At 41.1% G+C, this 11,479-nt stretch overlaps 1 protein-coding gene across 8 annotated transcripts; it reads left to right on the top strand.

Annotated features, from left to right (window-relative positions):
- Positions 1–1,213: 1,213 nt before the first annotated feature.
- LOC123188065 (eukaryotic translation initiation factor 5A-2) lies at positions 1,214–4,983 on the top strand. Of its 8 annotated transcripts, none has more exons than XM_044600097.1 (6): positions 1,214–1,486; positions 1,582–1,722; positions 2,755–2,877; positions 2,959–3,015; positions 3,095–3,169; positions 4,159–4,477. In XM_044600097.1, exons 2-6 carry the CDS (start codon positions 1,597–1,599, stop codon positions 4,363–4,365), a joined length of 588 nt encoding a protein of 195 aa, XP_044456032.1. In that variant the 5' UTR covers positions 1,214–1,486; positions 1,582–1,596; the 3' UTR covers positions 4,366–4,477. The 8 variants fall into 8 exon arrangements, with proteins under 8 accessions (XP_044456032.1, XP_044456034.1, XP_044456029.1 ...); XM_044600099.1 differs by lacking the exon at positions 4,159–4,477 and adding an exon at positions 4,531–4,983 and having other exon boundaries at positions 1,217–1,486; XM_044600094.1 differs by having other exon boundaries at positions 1,241–1,475; positions 4,159–4,482.
- Positions 4,984–11,479: the final 6,496 nt, after the last annotated feature.

Genomic DNA, 11,479 nt, shown 5'->3' on the forward strand with positions numbered 1-11,479 from the left:
CTAGATTTAGAAGACTAACGATAAAGATTGATGTTTGAGTTCCATCAAAACTAATACGCTTTATAACAGTATAGATATAACCTGGGAACTGGTGGTGGTGGTGAGTTCATTTCGCACTCCACCCCAACTTATGTAGAACCCACCAGACCCATCCAGTTTGGAAGATTTAACTCTCCACTCCACCTCATTCTCCTTAGTCCCTATCCATATAGAACCCATCAGACTCCTTTGATTTGAGTTTACTCCCTACTCCATCCCAACCCCTCTTATCCATTTAGAACACATCATGCCCCTTAGGTTTCCCCATAAAACCGTAAATAATGCAGTTAGGAAGCTTTGATCCTCACACATGCCTCTACACCCATAACGATAAAACAAGCAGGTTGAGTAAGTATTTTGTAAGTATATGTCAGTGGGTAGTTCTTTTATCATGGCACAACCGAACGAGGCAACCCATCAAGTACAAATAATTCCTGTCATGGCTTCTCCCCAATATGCATCCACCAGTCGCCACTCTTTCCCAACCCCTCTCCACCGGCCGCCCCTTGTCCTAATCAATCTAGCTATGGTTTTGCCGCCACAAATCGGTGCTCGCAAATGCAGTGTTGCCTGCTTGCTTGAGTTTCTCTTTCCGGTGTTATAAGTGCATTGATTGTAATATATACTACTATCAAATTTATTTTAACTAATTTTGTGGTTTGTACTGCGGAAAGCATTATGCTAGTGCAGTTAATTTTAGGGTTTTCATAACCAGCAAACATTCTCTGGAAGGGCATGACACAACAAACTGTTTTATGACAGTTTACGTAGTCGTAAGTTTTTTTGTCAGGCTTTGCCGTGCTTGGCAAAGGAATTTTTCATCCTCACGACAACATAAATAGTGATAAAACATTCATTTTGCCATGCCCTCCGAAGGGAAGCGCTCAGCCAAATAACAATTCCCATTCTTTTTAACCACGTATGTGAATACGCAATCCAACGCAACAATCATCCCAATCTGAGTAGTGCACTCTGACGTCCTCCCAAGGAATCCCTATCCTATCGGAATTAGATATTTGACTTGAGTTTTCTGATCACCGATCAGCGAAAAGAAGCCATAAAAAGGGAGAAGAAAAGCAGAGAAAAGAACAGAGAGGAAGATGCTCGAGCCGCCTCATGGCGTGGTTCGAACGCGAAGATATTCCTGCCTTCCGCAGCCGTACACCTGTAGCCATCCCTCGACCAAACCGACGGCTCCGATCTCTCCACCTCTTCACAAAAGTCCTCTTCCACCGAGACGCGGGCCCTCACCATCTCCAACCCCACCGTCATCCTCAGCAAAGGCAGGTAGGTAGGTGTGGCCGGAGCACGTGCTGTCAGTGCTATAAATGCGCTGGAACCCTAGGATTCGGCGCGAGCTTATCACTTATCATCATCAGCGCCCCTTCCTCCCTCCCTCCTCCTCCTCGCGCGTCCTGATCCATCATCCAGCCCAGGTGAATTCAGGGTATCGATTCAGTTCCGAATTTGGCCGAGCTTTCTTGATTTGGGAGCTTCGAAGCTTAATCTCGTTGCTCGTATTTGGTTTCTTGTTGTTAGCAGGTGATTAAGGTCGCCATGTCGGACTCCGAGGACCACCACTTCGAGTCCAAGGCCGATGCCGGGGCGTCCAAGACCTACCCTATGCAGGCCGGCGCCATCCGGAAGGGCGGCTTCCTCGTCATCAAGAACCGCCCCTGCAAGGTACGGATTTGCTTGCCTCGATCCCGGCTGGATGGTTGTGTGTGTGTGTGTGATCGCAATTCCGATGCTGCTCTTCATGGCCGCCGTACTATGTAGGAATACTGATGTTGCTATCTCCGGATGCTGCTATTTCTGTTTGAGAATGCTTGGGAGCTGTCGTCGGATGGTTCCGTTTCGTATCAGTGTGGATTGACTTGTTGACATATCGGTGGTGACCCCAGGGAAAAGGGTGGAGTTGTTATTTATAGGGGCGGGGAGCTATTTTGACCATGTTCGCCACTATCTGCCCTGCACTGTGCACGATTAATTAGGAGGGTCTTGAAACAGGGGAAGATGTACTATCCCCTTTCCTGTGATCCAAACAAAAATCATGTGATGGGATAACTTTTAAGAAACATGTTTTATTGTACAACCAAACTTGCTAACGTCCATTATTCCTGTAATCTTAATAATATTTTCCTAGTATTTTGCGGGGTAGAAATAGTTTGATAACCAAAACAAAAAAGGGATTTCCACTCAGGCTCTTTAAACTATATCTGTACAGTGGGTGATTTGGCTATTCCGTGTCAGAAAGTTAAGATTGTAATCGAAGTGTAAGGGGCACTGTCGACATGTTTGGATGGAATATGATGGAGATTTTAAGCTTCCTGCATGTGCATAGACCTAACTTCCGAAGGAAACAATACCTTTCTTTCTCAATCTATTGCCTTGACTTCTCCAAAGAAATCCTCGATCATAAATTTGGTCTGTTTCTTGTAATTTGTAAGGGACAATCAGTTAATTGACTCAAAAGCTAAAACTAATTTATCCATGTTTATCTAGCTTGTTGTGCCATGGTGATTGCTGTCCTTACCTTTTTAGTACATATTTCTTCACCTACTCCTGTGTGTATGTTTCCTGTGAGTTCTGACGTCTGTCATTGTGATCAGAATACACTTCAAGGCTTAAGCCTGAAAATATGTGGTGCTTCTTTGCCATTAATTTTCAAGTCTTTTATCTTATCTTGTTGTGCTAAATAAACTTGTGCTACAGGTGGTGGAGGTTTCTACCTCGAAGACAGGAAAGCACGGTCATGCTAAATGCCACTTTGTTGCCTTAGATATATTCAATGGTAAAAAGCTTGAGGACATTGTTCCTTCATCCCACAACTGTGATGTAAGTTTATTTTATCAATGTTTAATAAAGAACTTTGGTTGGTTCAGTTTTACAGATAACTCACTATTCTATATATTTTAGGTGCCACATGTGGACCGTACTGAGTATCAGCTGATTGACATATCAGAGGATGGATTTGTACGTTCTACTAATCAAGAAAATGTATTTTATTGTGCATAATTGTTGGCCTCGATACTTACTATATTATTTGTTTTAGGTGAGCCTTCTTACTGATAATGGTAGCACTAAGGATGATCTTAAACTCCCAACTGATGATGCTATCCTGACCCAGGTTTGGTTGACAAATCTTTAAGCATCTTTTTCTTATTTTTGCATGTGTTTATCCGTGATAAGGATGTGTCCTTACTCCTTACTCATTTGTTATGTTTGTTATGCTGTCTTCTTTGCTTGATAGGAGTTATATCACCCCTTATATTCTGAGATAGTTCTTTCTATACTCCAAAATATCCTGACTGGTGTTGATATTTCTGATCTTAGTTACCAGTTTTATTTGGATTTATTTTTAGCACAATACAAGTCACATCTATGATTGATATCTTCTGTGTTTTAGTATTTCTGAGTATCTCGATTTATTGATTTGATGTTTATATAGGTAGTAGGAACTTTTAGACACTGCACACTTCTGAAATAGCTGCAATAAGAACTAGAGGATATCTAGACATTTACTCTTCCCACCTCTCTGTTTATACTCTTTATTATCATCTGTTTTTCTTTCTTCTGGTCGTGAAAGGCAGACTTTTCACCATGACCCTACATTGTTGCAGTGTACATCTAAGCCAGTAACACTAAAATCTTGCAGCCAAGGCTGCTCTGGTTGTTGCTCTGTTTTTTGATGTGGTGCATGTTACATTTCTCTCTCTTCAGTATATGAATTATGAAGCGCATACATGAATAAAACTCCGATGTTTAGAAGTGTTCTTGCTATTTCCTTTCCACCTCTGTTGTGCTGCACACTTTACTTTCACTTCATCACTCATGCATCTCGTTCTGCTTGCCATCCATCTCCCTCGAAGCACGTCTGAATTTTTCTGTCAAATTGCACTGTAACCGTGATTACTTTTGCTGCTTTATCATTTATGCATTGCAAACACATACTTATATGCCTTAGACATTAGAGTGAATTCCATTTTTTACCTTGTAGTTGTACATTTGTGACACATATTACCCTATTTAGCAGAACTTTTATCGAAATGTCAGATTTTGGAGACTTTTAACACGGTTTTACCCCAGTTTTACATTTTGTCTGTTTATGGTCGATAGGATCGGCATGTTGCGTCATTGATTTGTAAAAAAAACTGTAAGGATCGGAGGGCATCATTGGCGATCTTATCCAAGCTTCTCTTGTCTATCTGTTCCACTCCTTGTGGCCGTCCACATGTTTTTGGATACAGGGCGTCACCTCACACCTTACCTGATGGACACGCATCAAAAAACAAGGGTCCAAAGATTTCAAAAGGGGTATTCTAGACGAATTTTCACTCGAAGGGGTAATTAGTGTCACAAATGTATAAATATGGGGTAAAAAGTGGAATTCACTCTAGACATTACTAGTAGTACAGTAGTACTGTACTTCTTATGAGGTATATGAATATCCAAATTGCTTACTGGGTAAAAATCTGCTTGTTAATTCAGCTCAAGGACGGATTTGCTGAGGGGAAGGATCTGGCGCTGACGGTCATGTCGGCCATGGGGGAGGAGCAGATCTGCGCAGTCAAGGACGTCGGCCCCAGGTAACTTCCTCGGATTGAGGTCCAAGATAAACGGAGGGATCCAGTATCTGTCAAATTTAAGCTAAAGAAAGACGAAGTATTAAAGGAGGAATGCTATCGAGTGAGACATTCACCTAAGCCGGAGTCAAGTGCAGTGATTGCTGGGTGTAGCATATCTGCTTACCACTACCTATCATCCGTGACATTTGGGACCCTTGCTTATGTATGTGCTTGGTGTCAATAATTGATTGATTTGGAATGGTGCAAATTGTATGCCAGAAAGCACGCCTGGCCATTATTATTGTGGATTCCATGATACTATAAGGGTCCTGTGTTCAGTTTCTCATCAAATCTAAAAAAAGTAGCAGTTACTACAGATTGAATCTAACCACTCTTTCCTTTAAAAAAAATAATCTAACCAACAAATTTGACGGCATTTTTTGTTTTGAAGTTTGTTCTATGAAAAACTGTTCATGTTTTCTTGGGCAACTTGCGAGTTTGGTGCCGGAGACGCGAGGGATAAGAAGCAGCACCGGGCACGCGCGGAAAAGAATTCTATGAGACCAGGTCTTATGTGAGACCCATCCTGATAGATGACACATGACATTTACAAATCACAAAGCATCTCTCATCCCCCACTTAAAATCAGGGGGAGAGAGATTAGATGCTTTGTGATTTGTGAATGCCACGTGTCATCCATCAGAACGGGTTTCACCTGCTAACCATGGGACCTGGTCTCATATAATTTTTTTCCGGCACACACGCCGCGGGCGTATGTTAGAGCAAGTTTAGCACAGCCGCTATAATCCTGGCCCGCAGAAAAAGTTTGAGGCGATGCCATAAATCCATACCGTAAATTAGACAATACTAGCAAATATGCTCGTGCATTGCAATGGAGAGAATTTTCTTTTACAAGCTAGCCAAATAAGTATGACTTAATAACCTGACATATAAGCCTCCTCTATTTTAACACAGTGACTCACCATGTTACCATTTATCTTTCTTTCCGCCTTGCTGATGATGTATGCGATGTTCACGTGATCGCAGTGTATTCGACATGGCAAATCCCAAGGCAATGAGCTTACCATTGCATGACACATTTCAAAAACTTTAAAAACAAATCTCGTTGACCACAAACTCGCAATTTTTTTTGAGTAGTTTGAATATTTTCTAACATTTCATGGACATTTTTTTCAGATTCACGAATTTGTTTTGAATACACAATTATTTTTTCAAAATCATGAACATGGTTTTATTTCCCTATATTTTTCCAAATTGTGTTTTTCTTATAATTTGCGAACAATTTTTGTAAAATCACAATATTTTTTGAAACTGCGAAAAATTTATGATTTCCCACACATTTTTGAATTCACAAACATTTTATGATTTCTCGAACATGTTTCTCAAAATTCACAACTTATTGAAATTTGAAAATGTTGAAAAAGAAGGAAAAAACAAAAAGAAATGAGAAAAGAAAAGACAAAAGACGAAATAAAAAAACTGGGGTGTCATGCCCTGCGAGCGGGCCCATGAACGCGCACTGGGTCTCCGCAGTGGAAGAGGCCTTAGCCACTGCGCTGCTTGTGCATCTATGAAATACATATGCTATCATCTCTATAAAAGAAGTGAACACGGCGGCAATTTTGGAAAAACAAATTATTTTCTAACTTATGGTGGCATTGGTGGGCAATTTTTGTCAATTTATAGGGTAAATTATATTACGTACCGCCAAAAGCAATAGGCCCTTTATTATTAGGTAGAGATAACTTAAATAAAAACCATGACACATATCAAATTATTAATATTTTGACATCATACAATAATTCTCTCAAATACAACAAATATTCAAATCCAAATAACAAATGGTCCAAAATTATTACAATAACAGATGGTTTGGAATCCTATATACCTAAGGGAGTCAGTTCCATTAACTTATTTATCTCAACATGCAAGCATGTCACCTCACTATACAATTATGAGTAGGATAAGGCCCAACACTACATGCAATCATGCATGGGAAATGACCCACCACTACATTCCACCATGCATGTGAAAATGTTTTCATTAAATTATTTTACTTATATTCAATAAATATTGTTACAACTATACATAATCAAATATAATAAATTATATGTATTTCAAATTTTGATTCTCATGTTACCAATCCAAATTTTCATCAACTAATTCCCGCTGCAAAGGGCGGAGAAATTTTTAGTTAAAATAATTGTTCAAGCCACACATGAATGCAAATAGATCAAATTAATAAAACGTGAGTCTATTTCTCATACAGTTGCCACTGATGCTCAATGAGATCATTGCGGAGCTGCCACTATGTGCCACGGTTTTCAATCTGCCGGTAGGTCTCAGGAAACTCAATGATCTCATCTGGGTTTATGGTAGGCTTGACACGGCTACCAATATTGTCATAGAAAAACTTTAAGTATAAATCCCGCTCATCCTCGATGATCATGTTTTGTAGAATTACACATGCAGTCATGATATTTGAGAGGATTTCTTACCCCGGTAGAGAGTAGGACCTCGAACAATAACAAACCTAGCTTGCAACACCCCAAATGCCCTCTCAATATCTTTTCAGCATGCTTCTTTGAAAGTGCAACTATCCCTAGATGGTTTTGGTAATTCATAACAACATATAGCTCATTGAGCTAATGCTATTCCAAGATAATTATTTCAGGAAACCTCAATGATTGGCATGGCATGGATGTGAAAGTGGAACCCTCAAAATGCTAAGGACAAAGGATTGGCTCAAGCTCAAAAGCTCAAGACTCTTCATTTTATATTTTAGTGACCCAAGATCACATTGAGTCTTTAGGAAAAGCCAATACTATCAAGGAGGGATCAGGTGTTGCTTGAGCCTCTTGCTTCATGTGCTTAGTGATATGCTCCAAAACCCTCAACTACTTTCCCATATCCACATATGACCTAAACCCTAAGCCAAACTCGGTCCTACCAATTCTTCCTATCCGGCGCCACCGAGTTTTCATTTGTCATAAGCCACTGCCAAACCCTAGCAATTTGGTCCTACCGACAGGGATCTCGGTCTCACCGAGATGGGGTTGCAAACTCTCTGTTTCCCTTTCGTAACTTTTCGGTCTCACCGAAAGAGCGAATCGGTCCCACCGAGATTGCAATGTAAATTCAGTGTTTCCCCTTTGTAACTTTTCGGTCTCACCGAAAGAGCAAATCGGTCCCACCGAGTTTGCTTGACCAACTCTCTGGTTAGCTAATTACCAAATTCGGTCTCACCGAGTTTGTGTAATCGGTCTCACCGAGATTACGTTATGCCCAAACCCTAACCATATCGGTCCTACCGAGTTGCATGTCAGTCCCACCGAAAATCTCTAACGGTCACTAGGTTTACATTTTCGGTCCGACCGAGTTTGTTGATTCGGTCCCACCGAGATTGGAAAACTGTGTGTAACGGTTGGATTTTGTGTGGAGGCTATATATACCCCTCCACCCCCTCTTCATTCATGAAGAGAGCCATCAGAACACATACACCATTCCAACTCATATGTTCTGAGAGAGAACCACCTACTCATGTGTTGAGACCAAGACATTCCATTCCTACCATATGAATCTTGATCTCTAGCCTTCCCAAGTTGCTTTCCACTCAAATCTTCTTTCCACCAAATCCAAATCCTATGAGAGAGAGTTGAGTGTTGGGGAGACTATCATTTGAAGCACAAGAGCAAGGAGTTCATTACCTACACACCATTTGTTACTTCTTGGAGAGTGGTGTCTCCTAGATTGGCTAGGTGTCACTTGGGAGCCTCCGACAAGATTGTGGAGTTGAACCAAGGAGTTTGTAAGGGCAAGGAGATCGCCTACTTCGTGAAGATCTACCGCTAGTGAGGCAAGTCCTGTGTGGGCGATGGCCATGGTGGGATAGACAAGGTTGCTTCTTCGTGGACCCTTTGTGGGTGGTTGCTTCTTCGTGGACCCTTTGTGGGTGGAGCCCTGTGTGGACTCGCGCAACCGTTACCCTTGGGTGGAGCCTTGTGTGGACTCGCGCAACCGTTACCCTTCGTGGGTTGAAGTCTCCATCAACGTGGATGTAGGATAGCACCACCTATCCGAACCACGGGAAAAACATCCGTGTCTCCAATTGCGTTTGAATTCTCCAAACCCTTCCCTTTACATTCTTGCAAGTTGCATGCTTTACTTTCCGCTGCCAATATACTCTTTGCATGCTTGCTTGAATTATGTGATGATTGCTTGACTTATCTTAAAATAGCTAAAATCTGCCAAGAACTAAAATTGGGAAAAGGTTAAGTTTTTATTTGGTCAAGTAGTCTAATCACCCCCCTCTAGACATACTTTCGAACCTACAAGTGGTATCAGAGCTTTAGTCTCCATTTGCTTTGATCTCCATAGCTTTGGTGGTCATAGCCTTGGCTTCACAACCTAGGAGAGTATGGCGTCTAGCGAGGGAAATTATCACCATAGAGGTCCTTACTTTGATGGTACTAATTTTGCTAGTTGGAAGCATAAAATGAAAATGCATATTCTTGGACATAACCCCGCCGTTTGGGCTATTGTGTGTGTTGGCTTGCAAGGTGACTTCTTTGATGGGAGAGAACCAAACCGTGAAGCTACCGCGGATGAGTTGAAGATGTTGCAATACAATGCTCAAGCTTGTGATATTCTCTTCAACGGATTGTGCCCCGAAGAATTCAACAAAATCAGCTGTCTTGAGAATGCAAAGGAAATTTGGGACACTTTGATTGATATGCACGAAGGAACCGACTCCGTCAAGGAATCCAAGTTGGATGTGCTTCAAAGCCAACTTGACAAGTTCAAGATGAAGGATGGTGAAGGTGTCGCTGAAATGTACTCTAGGCTTGATCTCATCACAAATGAGATTGCTGGCTTAGGAAGTGAAGAGATGACTGATAGATTCATCATCAAGAAGATTCTAAGAGCCTTGGATGGAAAATATGATACCGTGTGCACATTGATCCAAATGATGCCAAATTACAAAGATCTCAAGCCAACGGAGGTGATTGGAAGAATTGTTGCTCATGAGATGTCACTTAAGGATAAAGAGGAACTTCACAACAAATCAAGTGGTGCCTATAAAGCCTCATGTGAAGCCCCTACATCATCAAGTGAGAAACAAGACTTCAATGAAGAATTGAGCTTAATGGTGAAGAACTTCAACAAGTTCTACAAGAGTAGAAGCAAAGATAGAAACTTCAAGTCAAGGTCCTACAATGACAAAAGATCTTCTAGTCGAGAGCGAAACTGCTACAATTGTGGAAGACCCGGACACTATTCCAATGAGTGTACGGCTCCCTACAAGAGAAGAGAAGATTCTCCAAGAAGAAGAAGCAAAGAATCACCACCAAAAGAGAGAAGGAGTAGAGATGATCGTTATGAACGAAGATACTCACGGGGAAGCAAGGATTCGGAAAGGAAAGAAAAATCATCAAGGAGCTACACAAGACGAAGACATCAAGCTCATGTTGGTGAATGGGTATCCGGCTCCGACTCCGACAGCCACTCCGAGAGAAGTTATCACTCCGAATCCGAAGATACTCAGGATGAAGGTGTTGCCGGTCTAGCACTTGTGTCAACCAACTCCTATGACATATTTGACTCACCAAATGAAGGAATTGGAAGATGCTTCATGGCCAAAGGTCCTAAGGTAACACACCCCGAGTATGTTGACTTCAATAGTGATGAAGATGACTTGTTAGGTGATGATTTGCTTGTTGACAACTCTAGTGATGAATACTACGATGAAACGTCAATTAATCATGCTAATCAAGATAAAACGAATGACAATGATAAGGAGAAGATTGAGGCTCTAACTAAAGAACTAAACACTCTTAAGTTAGCTCATGAAACTATCTTTGAAGATCATCAAGAACTTTTAAGAGCTCATGAGAAATTACGCTTTGAAAAGCTCAATCTTGAGCAAGAGCATGAGTTCTTAAAAGCAATCAATGATGATCTCCGCAAGAAAAGTTCTGATTACATTGCCAAGCGTTTACTCTTATCCACTTACATGCCTCAAGTCAAGTCTAGTAACAAGAACAAGAAAGATTCTTCCTCTAGCAGTAACAATGATCATGTTAAATCCAATATTGTTGCTTCTAGTAGTTCTCTTGATTCTACTAATGATTCTCTTAGCCAAGTTACACTTGAGCAAGAAAATAGCTTATTGAAGGGAATTATAGAGAAAGGAGTATACAAAAGCCTTGCCGGGAGTAAGCAATTCGAGGAAATTGTGCGCAAGCAAGGAATGCACTGGAAGAATCAAGGTGTTGGTTTTGAACGAAAGTTCAATGCCAATGGAGTTGAGTGGGAAGAAGATCAATACCCCAAGACAAAGTTTATTCCTCAACAAGAGAAGTATGATACTTCTTTCAAGGGGACACAAGCTCAAGATGATCTTCCACCACAAGACTACAAGCAAAAAGGCAAGGACAAGCTTCAAGAGGAAATTGACGCATTTGAAGAAGCTCCAAAGACCTTAGTCAAGTGGATTCCCAAGACTACTTCAAGTTCCACTTCATCAAGTACGACTACAACTCCAAGGATTCCCATCAAGATGATGTGGATCCAAAAGAAGAAGAACTAGAGAGTTCTTGAGGGTGACTCCGCCAACATACTTCACTCTTATCATTTTGGCAAAAACAAGTGCAATCAACTTCCACATCTTGCACTAGTTCAAGGAGTCACAAACCCTCTTGTTGGTAAGACAAGGGACAAGGTAACCTAAAAGTTTTCATGGACATCATCTTGTGTGTGCATCACTCTATGTCTATGGATATCCTTGTTTGTTCCTTGTGGGACTAACCCATGTAGGTATTGAAAGTGCAATTCACTCAAATGGATAGCTC

The sequence above is a fragment of the Triticum aestivum genome, chromosome 2A (genome assembly GCF_018294505.1).
Source record: "Triticum aestivum cultivar Chinese Spring chromosome 2A, IWGSC CS RefSeq v2.1, whole genome shotgun sequence".
NCBI lineage: Eukaryota > Viridiplantae > Streptophyta > Magnoliopsida > Poales > Poaceae > Triticum > Triticum aestivum.